General features: G+C 42.1%; 1 protein-coding gene across 2 annotated transcripts in view; it reads right to left on the bottom strand.

Moving 5' to 3' along the window:
* Nucleotides 1–25,402, bottom strand: part of LOC140196411 (GRB10-interacting GYF protein 2-like) — a 191,571-nt gene that overhangs the window by 152,098 nt on the left and 14,071 nt on the right. For both annotated transcript variants that reach the window (XM_072255561.1, XM_072255562.1), the window contains exons 3-5: nt 16,523–16,652; nt 12,467–12,562; nt 11,712–11,820 (exon numbers count right to left, since the gene is read on the bottom strand). In XM_072255561.1, the coding sequence (XP_072111662.1) occupies nt 11,712–11,820; nt 12,467–12,562; nt 16,523–16,652 (335 nt within the window). The remainder of the gene's footprint in view (nt 1–11,711; nt 11,821–12,466; nt 12,563–16,522; nt 16,653–25,402) is intronic.

Here is a 25,402-nt window from a genome sequence, read left to right as displayed (position 1 = left end):
GAACAGATATCAAGATATAAGCTAACGTGAAAGAATGTTACAAAACTCTGGTTAGGCCACACTTGGAGTACTGTGTCCAGTTCTGGGTGCCTCACTATAGGACGGATGTGGAAGCATTGGAAAGGGTACAAAGGAGATTTACCAGGATGCTGCCTGGTTTAGAAAGTATGCATTATGATCAGAGATTAAGGGAGCTAGGGTTTTACTCTTTGGAGAGGAGGAGGATGAAAGGAGACATGATAGAGGTGTACAAGATGATAAGAGGAATAGATAGAGTGGATAGCCAGCGCCTCTTCCCCGGGGCACCACTGCTCAATACAAGAGGACATGGCTTTAAGGTAAGGGGTAGGAAGTTCAAGGGGGATATCAGAAGAAGGTTTTTTTACTCAGAGAGTGGTTGGTGCATGGAATGCACTGCCTGAGTCAGTGGCGGAGGCAGATACACCAGTGAAATTTAAGAGACTACTAGACAGGTATATGGAGGAATTTAACGTGGGGGGGTATATGGGAGGCAGGGTTTGAAGGTCGGCACAACATTGTGGGCCAAAGGGCCTGTACTGCTCTGTACTATTCTATGTAAAACAACAAATGATAATAATCCAAAAGTGGACAAATGAGTCTGCAAGGATATTGAAGATAAGAACTGAGAAAGAGAATTGACATGCCCATTTCACAAATTAATGTGGGAAGTGTGACTAACTGGGGTGGCATGGTAGTGTAGTGGTTATCACGGAATTATTACAGGACCAGCAACTCAGATTCAATTCCTCCCATCTATAAGGAATTTGTATGTGCTCCACATGACGGCATGGGTATTTTGGTTTCATCTCGCATTCGAAAAATATATGGGTTAGTAGGTTAGTTGTCAAATGGGTGTATCTGGGAAGTATGGGTTCATTGGGCTGGAAAGACCTGTTGCTGTGTTGTATCTCTAAATAAATTAAAAAATTTAAAAAATACTGAATAATAAGAATCAATCAAGTCCCACCACCCATAGTAGACATCTTTTTGTTTTACTTGATGACTCTAATGCCTTGTGGAATGTAGAGTAAAGAAACAAGGGAATTGTGTGTATTGAGAATAAAGTCATTTTAATCTTTTTAACCCCTAAACTACTAACTGATCCATTAAATGCTTTTGACAAGACACTGATAAACTATTACTATATTGACAGAAAAAAATCTGCAGAAATAAATGTAATCATTCACTTTCTAGTAGTATTTGAGTATATGCTATTACGACAAATATTAAGAAATAATGGGTACCTACTATATTTATTCAATACATATCATTCTGGTATTTTCTGGAAACAAGTACTAAAAGGACACAAAGCCATTTTCTGGAAAGTTTTTATTGGACTCAGAAATTCAAAAACTTCAGGTACTCGACTTCTCCTGGAGCAATCAATGTGAATAGAAAGTGCAGTTAAATTAACAAGTATCCAGCAGTTCATATACGAGTGAAATAAAATATTGCAAACGATTGCTTGCTTAAAGCATTTTTTTTATTTTTGATGGTCAAACAATATAATCAAATATTTTAAACAGATAAACATACAAAAATTGCTGCAGGAACTCAGCAAGTCAGGCAGCATCTATGGAGGGAAATAAACAGTCAACATTTCAGGCCAAGAACTGGAAAGGGAAGGGGCAGAAGCCAGAATAAGATGATGGGAAGAGGGGAAGGGGTATAAGCTGAAAGGAGAAGCCAGTTAAGCAGGAAGGTGAGTGGGTGGGGGAAGAAGGGAATGAAATGGGAAGCTGGAAGGTGATAGCTGGAAAATGTAAATGGCTTAAAAAGGAATCAGATACAAGAGTGGATCATGGGAGAAAGGAAAGGAGGAGAGGCACCAGAGGCAATTGATGGCTGGGTGAGAAGTGTGAGAGGAAATCCAGAATAGAGAATGGAAAAAGAGATAAGGGGAGGGAGGAGAATTACTGGAAGTTTGAAAAATCGACATTCATGCCACCAGATTGGAGGTTACCCAGACAGAATATAAGGTGTTACGCCTCCAACCTGAAAGTGGCCTCATCATAGCAGTAGAGGCCATAGACCAAAATAATGGAATGGGAATGAAAAGTAGAATTAAAATGGGTGATCACCAGGAAATCCGGACTGTTGTGGCAAATGGAGGAAACACACTCAATGAAGCAGTTTCCAATCTACATCGGGTCTCTCTGATGTACAGGCCACATCAAGAGCATCAGAAACAATAGATGATCCCGACAGACTTGAAGGGCCGGAAGGACTGTTTGGGCCCTGAATGATGAGGGAGTAAGTTTAGGGTAGATATTGCACATGTCACACCTGCAGGAATAAGTGTCAGGAGAAAGATCAGCAGGGAGGAATGGAAAAGGGAGTCACATATTGAGCAATCCTTACAGAATGTGGAGGGGAGGCAAGCACCAACATCAACTTCCCCAACTTCCAGTAATTTCTCCCTCACCCCCGCCATTCTCCCTTTTTACATTACTCATTCTAGTTACCCTCTCTCATCTCTCCTCACCTGCCCATTGCTTCCCTCTAGTTCCTCCCTTTCTTCTAGAGCCATTGTTCCTCCTTCAGCCTGTTATCTCTTCCATTTATCCCTCCTAGCTTCTTACATCATCGCTCCACCTACCCACCTTCTTCCTCAATTTATCTCAACTATCAACCTTCTGGCTTGTCCTCCTCCTTCCCCTCCTTATTCTAGCTTCGGTCCCTTCCTTTAAGGTCCCGATGAAGGGTCTTGGCCTGAAATGGCAACTGTTTATTCCCCTCCATAGATACTACCTGACTTACCGAGTTCCTCCAAAATTTTGTGTGTTGCTCAAGATGTCTAGCATCTGCAATATCTCGCGTTTCAAGCAGATAAGCTAATTGTATGAAAAAAGCTGCACAATTATTACCCGCACACTAAGTGTGTTACATCATTTTTTGGGGGGGGGGCATACATAATTAAAATGAAAAATAAAACTTAATAAAAATCAGAAACTTATTGACAGTTGTCTCTAAAAATGCAAACACGAGGAAATCTGCAGATACCGGAAATTCAAGCAACACACACAAAATGCTGGTGGAACGCAGCAGGCCAGGCAGCAGCTATAGGAAGAGGTAAGGTTGACGTTTTGGGCTGAGACCCTTCATCGGGACTAACTGAAGGAAGGGATAGTAAGAGACCTGAAAGTGGGAGGGGGAGATCCAAAATGATAGGAGAAAACAAGAGGGGGAGGGATGGAGCCAAGAGCTGGACAGTTGATTGGCAAGAAGATACAAGGCTGGAGAAGGGAGAGGATCATGGGACAGGAGGCTTAGGGAGAAAGAAAAGGGGAGGGGAACATCACAAAAGTTAGAGAAGTCAATGTTCATGCCATCAGGTTGGAGGCTACCCAGATGGAATATAGGATGTTGTTCCTCCAACCTAAGTGTGGCTTCATCTTGACAGTAGATGAGGCCATGGATGGACACATCAGAATGGGAATGGGACGTGGAATTGAAATGTGTGGCCACTGGGAGATCCTGCTTTCTCTGGCGGACAGAGCATAGGTGTTCAGCGTTTTCTCATTTTCTTTCCAAGTATTTTGTGCATCAGATGAGCTAATGCGTGTCCAAAAGCACTTCACACCTGCCTAAACCCTACTCCAAGGATTTTCCTGTCAACTAACAAAAACCCTACTCATCCAAGTCCTGACAATTCATCCCCATTCAATCCCCACGTCCCTTCCTGGCAACACGTAACCTCAATCACTACGTGACATGGTTAGACTTGCATGGCATCTTTGTGCTCTGCAAATGTGAAACAAGCAATCACTGTTTAGTAATAGACAACGCAGAAATTTCTAGCAGTGTTCCATCAAAAAAAAAATTGGTTCATCAGCCACATACTAACAGTTCAGCAAATCTAATCCTCACTGTTCAATTTTCTAAGCAATAAAAAAAACTATGAAATTGACATGGGTACAAATAGATAATGAGTTTTTTGGTTGAGTTACCCATTTGTGGAGTTTAATCAGGTCACTTTACATGGTAGGGCCCATGATGTAATTCCGGCATTAAATATTAGGAGTTGAACATAAAAAACGCTGCTAAATTACAACTGAAAATAACCAGTAAACAAGCAGGTAAACAACCTTTGTAGCATAAGACAGCAGGTCTCGTAGGATTGTATGGTAGTATAGTGGTTAGTACAATGCTTTACAGTACCAGCAACCTGGATTCAATTCCCACCACTGTCTGTAAGGAGTTTGTACATTCTCCCTATGGCCATACGGGTTTCCTCCCACAGCCCAAAGATGTACTGGTCGGTAGGTTAACTGGTCATTAAAACTGTCCCATGATTAGGCTAGGAATAAATTCAAGGATTGCTCGGCAGCACAGCTCAGAGAGCCAGAGGACCTATTCCATGATATTTTCAATAAAAGTGAGAGAATCAAAAAATCACGAAGTGAGACAATACACAATAGAGATTACAAGAAAACTTATCTCCTATGATTTTCTCCAATTAAAAAAGTCCCTCATTCAGTAAACTGTGAAGAACAAATTTAAAATGGCAATAGTATACTGATATAGCCTAACCCTTTCACTGCACTAGTATTCTAATTTTAAAACCCACCCCAAACTTAGCAATGAACATGCATTTCTCCCAGATTTTTTTCTAAATCAAACTACCCTTGAGACTGACCTTAATCCTATCACAACCATTATCATCAAGTTTCCCTTCCTGGCACTCATGCTGAGTACTAGTACTCCTTTCTCTCATGAACAATGCCCTTCTCCTTCAAATGCTCCCTCATCACTCCTCTCATTTAAAAAAGGCAGTGACTGCCTCAGTCAATTATTTCCTTTTTTTCCCCCTCACCTCAAATGTGTTGCAACTTCAAGTACATTGTTTTTTCAAATTTGCTTGAATGATTCACCCGAATCACATTTACAAGCATGCCACAATATCAAATCACCAGTTATCCATCATGAATGACACTGATATATATAGGCATCCGTTAGTTTCATGAGATGATAGATTTGCGTCTTCGAAGGATTCCAGGGGGCAGGCCTGGGCAAGGTTGTATGGAAGACCAGCAGTTGCCCATGCTGCAAGTCTCTCCTCCCCACACCACCAATGTTGTCCAAGGGAAGGGCATTAGGACCCATACAGCTTGACACCGGTGTCACAGAGCAATGCCTTGCTCAAGGACGCACACGCTGCCTCAGCCAAGGCTTGAACTAGCGACCTTCAAATCACTAGACAAACGCCTTAACCACCTGGCCATGCGCCAAATGACTATGATAAAGTTAATCTATTCTTTCTCATTATTCTCAACCACATTTAGCCTGCAACTCAGTTGAACACAAAATACCCTCCCCAACCTCTTCCCACCATCATCCAGCTGGGTATAACTGCACTCATCCAACTCTTGTCACAAAAATCCAGAAATGGCCTCTCTTTCTTCACTAAAGTATAACCTCAAACCTATCCATATTTATATTCTGTATCCTGTTCACATCAAATTCATACAATAATAACGGTTCAACTTGCAAATGTCTCTACATTTTCAGATATCACAATTGATATAACATGGTATAAACAACGTTAGGGCATATTCTGGACTTGGGGTGTACAGCAAAATATTAGACCATAAGGCCAGAAGACATAGGAGCAGAAGTATGCCATTTGGCCCATCAAGTCTGCTCCACCATTCAATCATAGCTGATCCTTTTTCCCCCTCCTCAGGCTCACTCTCTGGCCTCCTCCCTGTTACCTTTGATGCTGTGGCCAATCAAGAACCTATCAGTCTGAGCCTTAAATACACCCAATGACCTGGCCTCCACAGCTGGCTGTGGTAACAAATTCATCACCCTCTGGCCAAAGAAATTTCTCCACATCTGTTTTAAATGGATGTCTCTTTCCTGAGGCTGTGCCCTGTCTACGCCTTTCCACATCTACTCTTTCTAGGCCTTCAACATTCCAAAGGTTTCCATGAGATTCCCCCTCATCCTTCTAAATTCCAACAAGTACAGGCCCAAAGCCATCAAATGTTCCTGATAACCCTTTCATTTCCAGAATAATCCTTGTGAACCTCCTCTGAACCCTCTCCAATGCCAGCAAATCTTTTCTTTCATAAGGAGCCCAAATTTGTTCACAATACTCAAGGTGGGGCCTCACCAGTCCTTTATAAAGCCTCAGCATCACATCCCTGCACTTATATTCTAGACCTCTTGAAATAAATGCTAACATGGCATTTGTCTTCCTCACCACTGACTCAGCCTGCAAGTTAACCTTGAGGGTGTTCTGCAAAAGGACTCCCAAGTCCCTTTGCATCTTAGATTTTTGGATTTTCTCCCCATTTACGAAATAGTCTGCACATTTATTTCTTTTACCAAAGTGCCTGACCATGCATTTTCCAACACTGTATTTCATTTACCACTTTCTTCCCCATTCTCCTACTCCAAGTCCTTCTGCATCCTTCCTGTTTCCTCAACACTATCTGCCCCTCCACTAATCTTCATATCATCTGCAAACTTGGCAACAAAGCCATCTATTCCATCATCTAAATAACTAATATAACACTGATCCCTGTGAAACACCACAAGTCACTGGCAGCCAAGCAGAAAAGAATCCCTTTATTCCCACTCACTGCCTCCTACCAATTGGCCAATGTTCTAACCATGCTAGTAATTCCCATGTAATACCATGGGCTCTTAACTTGGGAAGCAGCCTCAAGTGTGGCACCGTGTCAAAGGCCTTCTGTAACATCCACTGCATCCCCTTTATCTACCCTACTTGTAATCTCCTCAAAGAACTCCAACAGGTTTGTCAGGCAGGATTTTCTCTGAAGGAAACCATGCTGACTTTGTACCATCTTGTCCTGTGTCAAGAAGTACTCCATAACCTCACCCTTAACAAACTACTCTAACGTCTTCCCAACCACAGAGGTCAGGGTAACTGGTCTATAATTTCCTTTCTGCTGCCCTCCTCCTTTCTTAAAGAGTGGAGTGAAGTCCTCCGAAACCACACCAGAGTCCAATGATTTTTGAAAGATCATTCCTAATGCCTCCACAATCTCTACCACTACTCTTTCAGAACCCTAGGGTGCAGTTCATCTGGTCCGGGTGACTTACACACTTTAGGCCTTTCAGCTTTTTGAGCACTTTCTCCCTTGTGATAGTAACTACACTCACTTCTCTTCCCTCACACTCTACAACATCTGACACACTGCTAGTGCCTTCCATAGTGAAGACTGATGCAAAGTATTTATTTAGTTCATCTGCCATCTTCTTGGCCCCTGTTATTATTTCTCTGGCCTCATTTTCTAGCAGTCCTATGTCCACTTTCATCTTATTTTCTATATACTTGAAAAAGCTTTTTCTATCCACTTTGATATTGTTTGCTAGCTTGCTTTCATATTTCATCTTTTCCCTTCGAATGACTCTTTTACTTGCTTTCTGTAGGCTTTTAAAAGCTTTCCATTCCTTCATCTTCCTGCTAACTTTTGCTTTGTTGTATGCCCTCTCTTTACCTTTTCATTAGCTTTGACATCCCTCTGAGCTACAGTTGTACTATTTTGCCATTTGAGTATCTCTTTGTTTTTGGAATGCACCTACCATGCACCTTCCTCATTTTTCCAGAAACTCAAACCATTGCTACTCTGCTGTCATCCTTGCCAGCATCTCCTTCCAGTTTACTTTGGCCAACTCCTCTCTCATATCACTGTAATTTCCTTTACTCTACTGAAATACTGCTATGTCAGACTTTATCAAATTTCAAGTTGATCTCAATCATATTATGATCACTGCCTCCTAAGAGTTCCATTACCTTAACCTTCCTAATCACCTTCGGTTCATTACATAACACCCAATCTAATATAGCTGATCCCTCAGAAGGCTAAACTACAAAACAGCTCTAAAAAGCCATCTTGTATGCATTCAACAAACTCACCCTTGAGATCCATTATCAACTTAACTTTCCCAATCTAACTGCATGTTAAAATCTCCCATGACTATTATAACATTGACCTCTGGACACACCTTTTCTATTTCCCATTTCAATCTGTAGTCCGCATCCCAGCTATTGTTTGGAGGCCATCAGGTTCCTTTCACCGTTGAAGTTTCTTAACTCAACCAACAAGGATTCGAAATCTTTTGATCCCATGTCACATCTTTCTAATGATTTGATGCCATTCTTTACCACCAGAACCACACCATCCCCTCTGCCTACCTTCCTATCCCTACAATACAACATGTAACCTTGGACATTCAGCTCCCAACTTCAACCATCCTTCAGCCACAATTCAGTAATGGCCACAACATCATACCCAATAATCTGTAAAAGTGCAACAAGATCATTCACCTTATTTCTTATACTCCATGCATTGAGATATAACACTTTTGAGTACTCTATTTGCTACCTTTTTTGATTCTGCATCCCTAATGTTCTGACATTCATCCTACTAGCTGCAATTTTGTCCTAACATCTACTGGCCCTTTCTGACAGTCTGACTGCATGCTATCTTTGCTTTTTTACCATTCATTCTATCCTGAGTCCCTTCACTCCAGCTTCTATCCCCCTGCCATATTAGTTTAATCCCTCCCCAACAGCTCTAACAAAACTGCCTGTGAGAATATTGCCCACCCCCCTTGGGTTCAGGTGCAACCTGTCCCTTTTGTACAGGTCATACTTCCCCCAGAGATCCCAATGATCCAAAAACCTGAAGCCCTTCCCCCCCACACCAGCTTCTCAACCACCCACTTATACTTTATTGTCACCACACAATTAATACTAGAACGTACAATCATCACAGCAATATTTGATTCTGCGCTTCCCACTCCCTGGTTTACAAATATTAAATTAAAAATAGTAAAAATTAGTAAATATTAAAAATTTAAATTATAAACCATAAATAGGAAATAGAAAAATGGAAAGTAAGGTAGTGCAAAAAAAAAAAAAAAAAAGAGGCAGGTCCGGATATTTGGAGGGTACGGCCCAGATCCAGGTCAGGATCCGTTCAGCAGTCTTATCACAGTTGGGAAGAAGCTGTTCCCAAATCTGGCCGTACGAATCTTCAAGCTCCTGAGCCTTCTCCCGAAGGGAAGAGGGACGAAAAGTGTGTTGGCTGGGTGGGTCGTGTCCTTGATTATCCTGGCAGCACTGCTCCGACAGCGTGCAGTGTAAAGTGAGTCCAAGGACAGAAGAATGGTTTGTGTGATTTGCTGCGCCATGTTCAAGATCTTCTGCAGCTTCTTTCGGTCTTGGACAGGACAACTTCCATACCAAGTTGTGATGCACCCGAAAAGAATGTTTTCTACAGTGCATCTATAAAAATTAGTGAGTGTTTTAGGGGACAGGCCAAATTTCTTCAGTTTTCTCAGGAAGCAAAGGCGCTGGTGGGCCTTCTTGGCAGTGAACTCTGCCTGGTTGGACCAAGTCAGGTCATTTGTGATATTGACCTCGAGGAACTTAAAGCTTTTGACCTGTTCCACTTGCGCACCACTGATGTAAATTAGGTCGTGCGGTCCGCTACTCCTTCTGAAGTCAACAACCAATTCCTTCTTCTTGCTGACGTTGAGGGATAGGCTATCGTCTTCGCACCATGCCACCTGGTTCTTAATTTCTTCTCCGTACTCAAATTCATCATTACCCGAGATACCGTCTACAATTGTTGTGTCATCAGTAAACTTATATATTGAGTTTGATGGAAACTTGGCTACACAATCATGGGTGTACAATGAGTACAGCAGGGGGCTGAGTACACAGCCTTGTCGGGCACCTGTGCTCAGAGTGATTGTAGAGGAGAGCTTGTCCCCTATTTTACAGCTTGGGTCCTGTCTGTGAGGAAGTTGAAGATACAGCTGCAGATCTGAGTGCTAAAGCCCAGGTTCCAGAGCTTAGGAATCAGTTTATTTGGAGTGATGGTATTAAAGGCAGAGCTGTAGTCAATGAAAAGGAGCCTTACATATGCTTCTTTATTCTCCAGGTGTTCTAAGGAGGAATGAAGGGCCAGAGAGATGGCATCTGCCGTTGACCTGATGCTCCGGTAGGCGAATTGCAAAGCGTTGAGGTTGACCGGTAGGCTCTGGTTGATGTGTACCATAACCAATTGCTCGAAGCACTTCATAGCAATTGATGTCAGAACCACAGGTCGATAGTTATTCAGGCATGCCACCTTGCTCTTCTTCAGCACTGGGATCATTGTTGCCTTCTTAAAACATGAGGGGATCTTACGCTGAAGCAAGGAGCAGTTGAAGATGTCAGCAAACACTCCAGCTAGCTCGCTTGCACAGGCGAAATCATCTGCCAAATCATCCTGTTTCTACCCTCACTGGTGGCGTAGCACAGGTAGCAATCCAGAAATGTCTACTGGGAGGTCCTCCTCCTCAGCTTTCTGCTTAGCTCTCTAAATTCTCTCTTCAGGACCTCATTACTTTTCCTTCCTACGTCATTAGTACCAATACGTACCAAGACATCTGGCTGGTCTCCCCTCCAAAATGTTGTGGACCCAATTTGAGACTTCCCTGATCCTGGCACCTGGGAGGCAACATACCATCTGGGTATCCCATGCACATCCACAGAAACTTCAGCAATCAATCTCTAGGCCTGAACATGGACTGTATATTAAATAGAAAATGCAATTCTGGACAACAGGTTCCTAGAGCTGTGAACAATAGTTAATTGAAAACCCATGCAATATTGACTAACATTCATTTTGGGAGGCTGGAGAATAGGCGTGAAAGTTGTATGTAATTCAAAACAAAACATTGTAGATGCATTGTAAATACAGAATTGTATTTTGATCTTTAGCATATAAAATGCCATGCAATATTAGGTCGAACAAGCCTCTTCCTCTGAAAGGGTCTCAATATGATGCCTGTTGTGTCTCATTTTATCAAACAAAATGCTAGTTCATATCTAACCTGCTGGGTCTCTCCGGTGAATTTGTTCACATTACAGCAAATAGGAAAAATTTCCTCCAAATGAACATTCATTAGAGCAAATCACCATTATTGGCCCACATCACTAATGACATTCCTTCCCCTTGGATTTACCATTAACAAGACTGTTTGCCACCTGATGCTAAGATAAGTTTCACACTAGTACTTGTGCCATTAAGATTTACTTATTTCTATCTCTGTAGTAATGCCCAGTTGCACCTAAAACTCTCTTATTTGGTCAATTTCCAACTATTCTAATACATTGCTACTCAACCTCATTTTTACTATTCAAAACTCTGCTCGTCAGCATCCTACCTACAGTAGCATCAAGTCCTCTTTGCACGAAGTTGTGCTGTCTAATCTTAGCAATGCACCCGTTTTTAAATCCTCTCCCTCATCCTCTGCATTGTCTCAGTTCCTTTGTCATTTCCCCCATTCACAGTGGCATCCCCACCTCAATTATGATAATTTCCGAATTTAACTGCTCCAACATTAGCAGCTATGCCTTCACTGTTGAGGAATTAATTTCTGAATGCCTCCAGTAAAAAAAAATAATCATCTCTTTTCATTTGTGAAACTCCCCTCAAACCTACCTCTTCAAATTACTTGGTCATCTACACCCCGCCCCCCACAAAATATTGCTGCGTTACTATGAAATAATAATGGTGGTATTGAAGCAGATACTCTAACAATTACTTCATCACTCTGAAGCATACATATGCATTAATCTATAAATCATTAAACCCATTAAGTGGGTATCTATCAACTGACAACCTCAAATACTGGATGCTTAAATTTATTATGCTTACCTCTACCTCTTGAGGAACTTCTACCTCTTGCCGCCCCTACCACTGTTCCTCCACCTCGTCCCATTAACCTTAGGACTGCTGCACTATTTACAGACATGGAAAAATTTCTCTGGAGGGTTTAAACAAAGAACAAAAATCAACCATTTAAAAAGACATAGGAATACAAATCATCCACAGAACTGCAAGGGCTCAATAAATCTTCCCAAGCCTAACACAAGAAACACCTAAAATCTAAATATGACATAACAAAATTACTTTGCTAAAGCATACCTATACACTACATGCAGGTTTGATACCTGTATATATGCATCACTACAATATACTACTGTGTGGCCCTAGTTACTCCATTCTTCTCACTTGATTAACTGGACCAATAAATGCATTACTATTTTAATAACTGCTGCATCCAAAATGGCTTCAATGGCAAAGTTATTATTTACTGCACATTCCTAAATGTCATCAAGGTGGCAAACTAATTAAAGTATTCCAACATTACTACATAGGGAACCCGATGGCTTTGACCAGTAATATGATAAAACTTCATGTCTAAGTTAAGGTTGCATGCAACTTGGAGGCATTGATGCTGACCAAGTATAAACTTGAAACACAAATGAAATTGAAGTAACTGAACAACATTCTTTAAAACTATGAACAAAAATGTTTGAGAAAGATTACTATGCAGAGTAATCCAAAGATAGTTATGATGTTTTAATGCTAACATAAGTAATCATTTGCTTACTGTTATAGCTATCTACCTGTTCTTCTTCTGTAAAAGGTACAAGTGCTAAAGGTGGCAGGGGCTCCTCTTGCAAAATAGGTAGAAACTCTTTATCAGATAGATCTACAGGAACCTAAAGTACACAAAACAGAGAATTAAAGCAGCTAAAATGAAACATACCATCATACCATTTCCTTTTTCCAAAATACTGTGGAGTAAAACACTACAGAATTTGAAACGTCACCATAATTCAATGTGAAGAAACAAAAGCCAGGCAGTAATTTTACAATGCTCAAAAAATTGTAGACATTACAAGATCAAAGGTGGGCTTAAACATATGCAGCAACAATATCGAACTTAAAAATAGTGTAACAAAATTACTTTCATTTTGGCATTTTTATAAAAACATTAAACATACATATACCTTCCAATTATATTACAAGCAAAGTATTGATATATCAGTGCTTGCTAATGCTTGTTTCCACTAGTTAACCAGCATGACAAGAATAATACAAATACTGAGTCAATTTATTTATTCACCACTAAGACAGTTGAACAATTTAATGGTTACTGAAATGCAAAAATGGAACAGACAGGAAATGAAATTCAAGGTACTACTCCTAATTAATCTGAAACTTTACAAGTTCCAGATGATAAATTTTTCTATTATCCAACTTTGCTGCATTGTCAAAACTCTTTAGCTACAGTGCCTTTAAAAAGTATTCCCCCCCACCCCCGGAAGTTTTCATGTTTTGTTTTACAACATTGAATCACAGTGGATTTAATTCGGCTTTTTTTTTGACACTGATCCAACAGAGAAAGACTTTTGTGTCAAAGTGAAAACAGATCTCTACAAAGTGATCTAAATCAATTACAGATATAAAACACAAAATAATCGATTGCACAAGTCCCTTCAAGTCAGTATTTAGTAAATGCACCTTTGGTCGCAATTACAGCCTTGATTCTGTGTGGATAGGTCTTTATCAGCTGTGCACATCTAGACACTGCAACTTTCCCCATTCTTCTTTACAAACTACTTAAGTTCTGAGAGATTGTATAGAGATCATGAATGAACAATCCTCTTCAAGTCCAGCCACAAATTCTCAATTGGATTGAAGTCTGGACTCTGGCAAGACCACTGCAAGATATTAACTTAGTTGTTCTTAAGCCATTCCTGTGTAGCTTTGGCTTTATGCTTGGAGTCATTGTCTTGCTGGAAAACAAATCTTCTCCCAAGTTACAGTTCTCTTGCAGACAGCATCAGGTTTTCCTCCAGGATTTCCCTGTAATTTGCTGCATTCATTTTACCCTCTACCTTCATAAGTGTTCCAGGGCCTGCTGCACTGAAGCATCCCCACAGCATGATGCAGCTACCACCATACGTCACGGTAAAGATGGTGTGTTTTTGATGATATGCAGTTTTTGGCTTATGACAAATATAGCATTTAGTCTGATGAACAAAAAGCTCAATTTTGGTTTTATCAGACCATAGAACACTCTTCCAGCTGACTTCAGAGTCTCTCACATGTCTTCTAGCAAACTCCAACTGAGATTTCATAAGTTTTTTTTCAATAATGGGTTTTCTGTGCTACTCTCCCATAAAGCTGCGACAAGTGATGCACCCGGGCAACAATTGTTGTTTGCGCAGTCTCTCACATCTCAGCCAATGAAGCTTGTAACTCCTCCAGAGTTGTCATAGGTCTCTTGGTGGCCTCCCTCATGAGTCCCCTTCATGCATAGTCACTCAGTTTTCAAGGACGGCCTGCTCCAGGCAGATTTACAGCTCAGCCATATTCTTTCCATTTCTTGATGACTGATTTAACTGTACGCCTACGGATATTCAGTGACTTGGAAATTTTCTTGTATCCATCTCCTGACTTGTGCTTTTCAATAACCTTTTTGCAGGGTTGCTTGGAGTGTTCTTTTGTCTTCTTGGTATAGTTTTTGCCAGGATATTGACTCGCCAGTAGTTGGACCTTACAAATACAGGTGTATTTTTACTGCAATCAAGTGAAACACCCGTCTCAAAAAACAGATATCCATATAAATAACTATATGTCTTTTAAAACCAATCAGCTACACCAGTGTTGATTTGGTGTGTCATATTAAAAAGGGGTGAATACAGTTTTCCCCCGCCATCCGAAGGTAGTGCGTTCCTATGAAACTGTTCGTAAGCCGGAATGTCGTAAAGCGAAGAAGCAATTACCATTTATTTATATGGGAAAAATTTGTGCGCGTTCGCAGACCCAAAAATAACCTACCAAGTTATGCCAAATAACACATAAAACCTAAAATAACAGTAACATATCGTAAAAGCAGGAATTATATGATAAATACACAGCCTATATAAAGTAGAAATACTTCCCTACAATCACTGCAATGTCTACAATCGTTCTCCGTCGCGAAAATTTCACGCAAGCACTCTCAGCAGAAACACTCTCTCCAGTAACCTTTAAGCTATGAAGCTGCCAAATCATACCAAATAACGCATAAAAATACACAGCCTATATAAAGTAGAAATAATGTATGTACAGTCTAGTATCACTCACGGGAATCGAGAAGTCAGCACCGAGCACACTGATGATGGTGTGTTAGACTGAGTCGTCAGAGGTTGGGGTGGTGCAGTGGCCCCCACCCTCCAGACCGCCGACCGATGCTGATCCGCGAAGCATGCAGGGGTACAGCTGTGGACAGGACGCACCCAGCACATCTTTAAGAAAAAAGCCAAAATAAACAAGCTAATTGATTAGGTGCCACCCAGCACGCAAATGTCGGCCCAGACCAGAGGCAACGCAATGGGCAATCGCCTCTGATCTGGGCTGACACTTACGTGCCGGGTGGCACGTAATTAATTAGCTTGCTTATTTCGGCTTTTTTCTTAAAGATATGCTGGGTGCGTCCCAGCTACCACTGCATTCTCCGCGGCAATGTATCCGTCTGCATCCCGGGGGTTGGGGTGGTGGGACACTGGGATGTTATCTCATCGTCGATCAGGGCAGGCAGGTCATCTTCTTCTATGTCTGCTTGTCTTGATGTCGAAGGTCGAGGTTTGTCGCCTGCTGTGGCCGATTGGAAGGCTTGCCTGACTGCTTAGCCTCGCGCATTTTTCTATCATACAGTTCTTTGTAAGCACTCAAACCATCCTGCAAATATGCCCTAAACTGACGTACCCTTTCAAAATTAAAGTCGTACTTTATCATTGCAGTGAAAATCTCACGCAGTTGCTTCACATTCAGTTCCTGGACAACTTCACTTTCGGTCTGTTCGCTACTGCATTCAGTTTCGATTGTTATCCTTTCCTCTTCCAATTGCATCAGTTCTTGGTCATGAGATGACAAAACCTCTTCAACATCATCAATTTCCACAAGCCAAACTCACTTTGTCCTTACTTCGTTCACCATGATCGAAATGCATAATTATGTCTAGTTTTTTTTACACTAAGTGTAACACCCTTACGAGTACTTTTAGGCTTTTCTGATGCCTTAGAACTCATTTTGTTAACGGCTGCTCAAAATAAATCGACAAAGCACAGATGCTCATAGGCATGTGTTTAAGCAATGCCAGCCAGAATACAGTTCCGGGGGAGGAGCTTGGCTGCTCGGGGCGCATGCTGCTTTTTTTTCGCACGCTGCCTTTTTTCGTAGCAGTGAAAACACCTTCTGTTAGCGAAAACAGGTAACTAATGTAGGTCTTTCGTAACAGTGAGGTTTTGTAAAGTGAACGTTCAAAAAGCGGGGGACACCTGTACTTATGCAATCATTTTGTGTTTTATATTTGTAATTAATTTAGATCACATTGTAGAAATCTGTTTTCACTTTGACATGAAAGATTCACTTTCTGTTGATCAGTGTCAAAAAAGCCAAATTAAATCCACTGTGATTCAGTGTTGTAAAACAATAAAATGAGAACTTCATGTGGGGGCGAATTCTTTTTATAGGCACTGTATATTCTATCAAAGATCATATTTCTATTTTCAAAATACAAAATACAAGTATTCCTAAGGATTATTTTATCCAAGTGACCATTTTACAAGTTTTTAATTCCAGTATTTAACAAATGGCTGACATATGCTGATGAATCAACAACTACATACCTTAACATCCTTTATATAAAGTGCTAGCATTTCTTCCCTCCCATAACGGTAATCTGCCAATTTATACTTTGGCAACGCCGGTGAGAGGGGTGGAGAGGTAATACTCCCACCACTTGACAATGCACGGAGCCTGAGGGAAAAGAAAATACTTATCCTTAGCAAAAAAGATACTAGCTCTCGTCTATTTAATTAATTGGAGATATTAAATATATGAAATACACAACTAGTGTCATCACAAAACAAAAATCAAATATTTAATGTTTGAAAATGATTGTTCTCCACTGATTGCAGTGAGTTAAATATAAATTGTGGATCAAATCAACTGAATTACCATCACAGTACTGTTACCTAGTTTGATCAAAAGTGGATTTTACACAATTATCTCCACTTCTATTGACAATTCTGTCACTAATGTCATCCTTACATTAACAAAGCCATTTCAGGAAAGTCATTTCTTCTTGTATTATACTATTCTATAAAACCCTTACACCTCATCAACCCTCCTTGTTGCTTACTCAATTAAAAAATCACAGGTTAAAAACAATTTTCCTTTATCAATCTTCACCTGCACCCTTCCAAATAAAGGCTTATACTGACTGTTACCTCAGATTTTCCCAAGTTGGCAAATCACTCCTTCACATACTAAACAATGGTACAACATCTGAGAAGTCTTCTGACTTTCTGACACCATTCCCATACTCAGACAGGTTTGAAATTGAAGATTAGAGGCTCCCTGATTTCCACCCTTGCTTCTTGTAACTGCTTAGCTTTACTTCATGTAGTAGACCTGTCACAAATGCTTAACTCAATAATGCTTCCTCTATGAACACTTTCAATATCATACTACTTAACTGCATCAGCAGCTTCCCACCCATCCACCCCACTAAGTTTCCAATGAAAGACCTTGACATCATGGTTATCAAGAACCATGCCAAAATCCTCAGACCTCACAAACAGGTTATCTTTTTGGTCCTCAACAACTGTCTTAAATAATAATACATAGAAACATAGAAAACCTACAGCACAATATAGGGCCTTCAGCCCACAATGCAGAGCCGAACATCTACTTACTTCAGAAATTACTGAATGTTACCCATAGCCCTCTATTTTTCTAAGCTCCATGTACCTATCCAGCAGTCTCTTAAAAGATCCTATCGTATCCACCTCCACCACCGTCACTTGCAGCCTATTCCATGCACTCACCTCTTTCTGCGTAAACAACTTAACCCTGACATCTCCTCTGTACCTACCTCCAAGCACCTTAAAACTGTGCCCTCTCATGTTAGCCATTTCAGCCCTGAGAAAAAGCCTCTGACTATCCACATGATCAATGCCTCTGATCATCTTATAGACACCTCTAACAGGTCACCTGTTATCCTCCGTCGCTCCAAGGAGAAAAGGCCGAGTTCACTCAACCGATTCTCATAAGGTATGCTCCCCAATCCAGCAACATCCTTGTAAATCTCCTCTGCATCCTTTCTATAGTTTCCAAATCCTCCCTGTAGTGAGGTGACCAGACTGAAAACACTTGTCCAAGCGGGGTCTGACCAGGGTCCAAGATAGTTGTAACATAACCTCTTGGCTCTTAAACTCAATCCCACTGTTGATGAAGGCCAATGCACTGTATGCCTTCTTAACCACAGAGTCAAGCTGCACAGCAGCTTTGAGTATCCTATGGACTCAGACCCCAAGATTCCTCTGATCCTCCATACTGCTAAGAGTCTAAGCATCCCAGAGTGCTTAAGGAAGTAGCCCAAGAAATAGTGGATGCATTAGTGAAGATTGTGGGGTGACCTAATTGTAACTTATCAAATCGTGAAAGGCCTTGATAGTATGAATGTGGAGAGAATGTTTACTATGGTGGGAGAGTCCAAGACTGGAGGACACAGCCTCAGAATAGAGCAGCGACCTTTTAGAACAGAGAATTGGTTGGCAGACAGGAAGCAAAGAGTGGGAAAAAATAGGACCTTTTCGGAATGGCAGGCAGTGACTAGTGGGGTACCGCAAGGCTCAGTGCTGGGACCCCAGTTGTTTACAATATATATTAATGACTTAGACGAGGGAATTAAGTGCAGCATCTCCAAGTTTGCGGATGACACAAAGCTGGGCGGCAGTGTTAGCTGTGAGGAGGATGCTAAGAGGATGCAGGGTGACTTGGATAGGTTAGGTGAGTGGGCAAATTCACAGCAGATACAATTTAATGTGGATAAATGTCAGGTTATCCACTTTGGTGGCAAGGGTAGGAAAACAGATTATTATCTGAATGCTGGCCGATTAGGAAAAGGGGAGCTGCAACGAGACCTGGATGTCATTGTACACCAGTCATTGAAAGTGGGCATGCAGGTACAGCAGGCGATGAAAAAAGCCAATGGTATGCTGGCATTCATAGCAAGAGGATTCGAGTACAGGAGCAGGGAGGTACTACTGCAGTTGTACAAGGCCTTGGTGAGACCACACTTGGAGTATTGTGTGCAGTTTTGGTCCCCTAATCTGAGGAAAGACATTCATGCTATAGAGGGAGTACAAAGAAGGTTCAGCAGATTGATTCCTGGGATGGCAGGACTTTCATATGATGAAAGACTGGATCGACTAGGCTTATACTCTCTGGAATTTAGAAGATGGTGGGGGGGGGGGATCTGATTGAAACGTATAAAATTCTAAAGGGATTGGACAGGCTAGATGCAGGAAGATTGTTCCCGATGTTGGGGAAGTCCAGAACGAGGGGTCACAGTTTGAGGATAAAGGGGAAGCCTTTTAGGACTGAGATGAGGAAAAACTTCTTCACACAGAGAATGGTGAATCTGTGGAATCCTCTGCCACAAGAAACAGTTGAGGCCAGTTCACTGGCTATATTTAAGAGGGAGTTAGATGCAGCCTTTGTGGCTAAAGGGATCGGGGGTATGGAGATAAGGCAGGTACAGGGTTCTGAGTTGGATGATGAGCCATGATCGTACTGAATGGCGGTGCAGGCTCGAAGGCCGAATGGCCTACTCCTGCACCTATTTTCTATGTTTCTATTAATACTATATTCTGCCATCATATCTGACCTACCAAAATGAACCATCTCACACTTACCTGGGTTGAACTCCATCTGCCACTTCTCAGCCCAGTTTTGTGTCCTATCAGTGTCCTGCTGTAACCTCTGACAGCCCTCCACACCATCCAAAACACCAACCTTTGTGTCACCAGCAAACTTACTAACCCATCCCTCCACTTCCTCATCCAGGTCATTTATAAAAATCATGAAGAGAAGGGGTCCCAGAACAGATCCCTGAAGCACACCACTGGTCACTGACCTCCATGCAGAATATGACCTGTCTACAACCACTCTTTGCCTTCTGTGGGGAAGCCAATTCTGGATCCACAAAGCAAGGTCTCCTTGGATCCCATGCCTCCTTACTTTCTCAATAAGCCTTCCACGGGGTACCCTATCAAATCCCCAGCTGATATCCATACACAGTACATCTACTGCTCTACCTTCGTCAACGTGTTTAGTCACATCCGCAAAAAATTAAATCAGGCTCCTCAAGCATGACCCGCGTTTCATAATGCCATGCTGACTATTCCTAATCATGATATGCCTCTCCAAATGTTCATAAATCCTGCCTCTCAGGATCTTCTCCATCTTACCAACCACTGAAATAAGACTCACTGGTCTATAATTTCCTGGCCATCTCTACTCTCTTTCTTGAATAAGGGAACAACATCTGCAACCCTCTAATCCTCCGGAACCTCCCCTGATTCCACTGATGAAGCAAAGATTATTGTCAGAGGCTCAGTAATCTCCTCCCTTACCTCGCACAGTAGCCTGTAGTACATTCCGTCCAGTCCCAGTGACTTATCCAACTTGATGCTTTCCAAAAGCTCCAGCGTATCCTCCTTCTTAATGTCTATACGCTCAAGCTTTTCAATCCACTGTAAGTCATCCCTGCAATCGCCAAGATCCTTTTCCGTAGTGAATACTGAAGCAAAGTATTCATTAAACACCCAAGCTATCTCCTCTGGTTCCATAGACACTTCTCCACTGTCACACTTGATTGGTCCTATTCTCTCACATCTTATCCTCTTGCTCTTCACATACTTGTAGAATGCTTTCAGGTTTTCTTTAATCCTGCTCGCCAAGGCGTTCTCATAGCCCCTTCTGGCTCTCCTAATTTCATTCTTAAACTCCTTTCATTTAGCCTTATAATCTCCTAGATCGCTATAATTACCTAGTTTTTTGACCCTTTCATAAGCCTTTTTTTTCCAGACTAGATTTTCAACAGCCTTTGTATACCACGGTTCCTGTACCCTACTGTCCTTTCCTTGTCTCATTGGAACATACCTGTGCAGAACTCTACGCAAATATCCCCTGAACATTTATGACATTTCTGCTGTACATTTCCCTGAGAAAATTTGTTCCCAATGTATGGTTCCAAGTTCCCGCCTGAGAGCTTCATATTTCCCCTTACTCCAATTAAATACTTTTCCAACTTGTCTGTTTCTGTCCTTTTCCAATGCTATGGTAAAGGAGATAGAATTGTGATCACCATCTCCAAAATGCTCTCCCACTGAGAGATCTGACACCTGACCAGGTTCATTTCTCAATACCGGATCAAGTACCTCTCCTCTTGTAGGCTTATCTGCATATTGTGTCAGAAAACCTTTTTTGAACATACCTAACAAACTCCACCCCATCTAAACCCTTTGCTCCAGGGAGATACCAATCAATATTTGGGAAATTAAAATCTCCCATCACGAAAGGTGTTATTATTACACCTTTCCAGAATCTGCCTCCCTATCTGCTCCTCGATGTCCCTGTTGCTATTGGGTGGTCTATAAAAAACACCCAGAAGAGTTGACCCCCTTCCTGTCCCTAACTTCCACCCACAGAGACTCGGTGGACAATCCCTCCATAACTTCCTCCTTTTCTGCAGTCGTGACACCATCTCTGATCAGCAGTGCCAAGCCCCACCTCTTTTGCCTCCCTCCCTGTCCTTTCTGAAACATTTTAAGCCTGGCACTCCAAGTAACCATTCCTGCCCGAACCATCCAACTCACTGTAATGGTCACAACATCATAGCTCCAAGTACTGATCCACACTATAAGCTCATCCACTTTGTTCATGATGCTTCTTGCATTAAAATACACATCTCAAACCATCGGTCTGAGCCTATCCCTTCTCTATCACCTCCCTATCCTCCCTCTTGCACTGTCTACAAGCTTTCTGTATTTGTGAGCCAACCGCCCCTTCCTCCGCCTCTTCAGTTTGGTTCCCACACTCCCCAGCAATTCTAGCTTAAACTTTCCCTAATAGCCTTAGCAAACCTCCCTGCCAGGATATTGGTCCCCCTCAGATTCAAGTGCAACCCTCCTTTTTGTACAGGTCATACTTGCCCCAAAAGAAGACCCAATGATCCAGAAATCTGAATCCCTGCCCCCTGCTCCAATCCCTCAGCCACACATTTATCCTCCACCTCACTCTATTCCTATACTCACTGTCGCATGGCACTGGCAGTAATCCTGAGATTACTACCTTTGAGGTCCTGCTTCTCAACTTCCTTCCTAACTCCCTGTAGTCTGTTTTTCAGGACCTCCTCCCTTTTCCTTCCTCCGTCATTGGTACCAATATGTACCACTATCTCTGGCTGATCACCTTCCCACTTCAGGATATTGTGGACGCGATCAGAAGCAGCCCGGACCCTAGCACCTGGGAGGCAAACTACCATCCATGTTTCTTTCCTGCATCCAAAGAATTGCCTGTCTGACCCCCTAACTATGGAGTCCCCTATTACTGCTGCCTTCTTCCTTACTTTACCCTTCTTAGCCACAGGGCCAGACCCTGTGCCAGGGGTGCAGCCACTGTAGCTTCCCCCAAGTAGGCCATTCCACCCCCCCCCCCAAACAGTACTCAAACAGGAGTATTTATTGTTAAGGGGGACAACCACAGGGGTACTCTCTAGTATCTGACTCTTGCCCTTCTCTCTCCTGTTACCCACATAACTGTCTCCCTGCAGCAGTGTGACTACTTGCCTATAGCTCCTCTTTATCACCTCCTCACTTGCCCTAACCAGACGAAGGTCATCGAGCTGCATCTCCAGTTCCCTAACACAGTCCCCAAGGAGCTGAAGCTTGACGCACCTGGTGCAGATGTGACTGTCCGGGAGGCTGGGAGTCTCCCGGTCTTCCCACATCTGACAACTAGTACAGAACACTGGCCTTACAGACGTACTTCCTGTTTCTATTCTTCACAGGTAACTTACCTCACCTCGACCATTATTGCCGAAGCCTGAATGAGCCAAAGCCCTACCACTCTGCCTCAGTTCACTCCATCGATAACTTCACCTTTGATGACCGCTCTGCTAGGCAGTGTCACCCTTTATGCCTGAACCTTCTCTGCTATCTAACTCACAATTGGTGCTTCGGTTATAGCCACTGATAGGCCATGTACAATGGACAAACGCTCTCGAAGCTCCCTTTTTAAATAACTGCCGCCAACCTGTGAGAAATCCCTCTTGGTAAAGCTCCGTTGACGCCACTGATAGGCCATATACAATGCCTGCCTGCTTATTTACTTTATTAAATACTGTCTGCTTATTTACTTTAATGGACAGAACCATTTCTTAGCTTTTCCGATTAGTCTGATTTTAATAAATTCTGTGTCAAAACCTTTTCATAATTGTAAATACAACTTTTTTCAGATCACTTCAACTTTATTTCTAAAGTAATCAATTATGATGTGATTTTAAATACAAAACTGTTGGTGTATTATTGAGACCAGTCAAGCTGATAATAAAGCTTTCACTAGCGACCAATCCAGACATTGGAAGTTTGGAGAAGAGAGGACTTCAATCAGGTCCACTGCCCGAGGATAAAAGGCAGCAGCAGGTCGTGGCAGAGTAATACAGCTTTCACCAGTGACCAGTTGGCATCTGGGAAGAGCAAATTAAGGGAAGGCAGGGGTAAGCACAGTGACCATCGTCTGAGTGGACTTAAGAGTGCTCATCTGGAGGTTGTAGCTCTTTGAGGTTTCTGGGAAAAGAGGTTTCACACAGGGAAAGCAAGGGAAAGAAAGGCTCAGGTTTTTTTTTCCCCTTTTTTTTTAAATATTAGCTCAGCTAGGACAGTAGAGATGCCAGGTAGAATAGTAAAATGCTCCCCTTGCAGGATGTGGGAAAGCAGGGAGACCTCCAGTGTCCCTGACAACTACAACTGCAAGAACTGCATCCAGCTGCAGCATCTAACAAACTATGATTAAGGAGTTAGAGCTGGAACTGGATGAACTCTGGATCATTTGGGAGGCTAAAAGGGTAGTAGATAGGACTTAGAGAGCAGTTACACCCAAGGTGCAGGACACAGGAAATTGGGTGACAGTCAAGAAGGGGAAAGGAGTTAAGAACTAGTGCATAGTACCCCTATGGCCATCCCACTCAACAATTCTGTGGGGTGAGGGGAGGGTGACTTAACGGAGGAGAGTCACAGTGGTCAGCTCTCTGGAATACAGTCTGTTTCTGTGCCTCAGAAGAGAAGGGGAAGAAAGAGACAAGAATAGACAGGGGGTTGCATGAGCAGGATTCCCAGATGGTTTGCTGCCCACCAGGTGCCAGGGTCCGGGATAATTGAACAATAATTGGTGGGAAGTTGGAGGATTAGGAAGCTTTTAAAAATCAACAGCAGGCAACTAAGAAAGTCATTATGGTAAAGATGGAATACGAAAGTAAGCTAGCCAATAATATGAAAGAGGATACCAAAAGTTTCTTCAGATAGATAAAGTGTAAAAGAGACGAGAGGGTGGATATTGGACAACCGGAAAATGATGCTGGAGAGATAGCAATGGGGGACAACAAAATGGCAGATGAACTGAATAAGTCTTTTGCATCAGTCTTCACTGCAAAACACACTAGTAGTATGGTGGAAGTTCCAGATGTCAGGGAGTATGAAGTGTGTAAAGTTACCATAGATAGAGAGAAGGTTCCTGGGAAATTGAAGGATCTGAAGGTGGATAAGTCACCAGGACCAGATGGTATATACCCCAGAGTTCTGAAAGAGGTGGCTGAAGAGATTGTGGAGGCATTAGTAATTATCAAGAACCACTAGATTCTGGAATAGTTCCAGAAAATTTCTTCAAGAAGGGACACAGGCAGAAGAACGGAAACAATAGGCCAATTAGTCTGACCTCAGTAGTTGGGAAGATGTTGGAGTTGATTACTAAGGATAATGTCTCAAGGTACTTTGAAGCATGTGATAAAATAGGCCATAGTCAGCATGGCTTCCTCAAAGGAAAGCCTTGCCTGACAAATCTGTTGGAATTCTTTGAAGGAGTAACAAACACGATAGACAAAGGAAAATCACTTGATGCTGTATACTTGGATTTTCAGAAGGCCTTTAACAAGGGGCCACACCTGAGGCTGCTTAACAGGAGGCAAAAAGGTGGGAATAAAGGGAGCCTTTTGTGGCTGACTGCTGGTATTCCACAGGTGTCCATGTTGAGACCTATTATTTTTATGTTATATGCCAATGATTTGGATGATGGAATTTATGGCTTTGTTGCAAAGTTTGCAGACAATATGAAGACAGGTAGGTTTGAGAAAGTAGAGAGGCTACAGAAAGACTTACAACAGATTAGAATGGGCAAACAAATGGCAGATGGAATACAGTTTCGCAAACTGTACAGTATGCACTTTGGTAGAAGAAATGACAGGGTTGACTATTTTCTAAATGGAGAGAAAATACAAAGACTGAAGTGCAAAGGGAATCCTTGAGCAGGATTCCCTGAAGGTTAATTTGCAGGTTGAGTCTGTGGAGAGGAAGGCAAATGTGACGTTAACATTCATTTCAAGAGGACTAGAATATAAAAGCAAGGGTGTAATGATGAGACTTTATAAAGCTCTGGTGAGGCCT

This window comes from Mobula birostris, chromosome 4 (assembly GCF_030028105.1).
Source record: "Mobula birostris isolate sMobBir1 chromosome 4, sMobBir1.hap1, whole genome shotgun sequence".
NCBI classification, from domain to species: Eukaryota; Metazoa; Chordata; class Chondrichthyes; order Myliobatiformes; family Myliobatidae; genus Mobula; species Mobula birostris.
The sequence above is the reverse complement of the archived record's forward strand: the minus strand, read 5'-3'. Positions and strand labels throughout refer to the sequence as shown.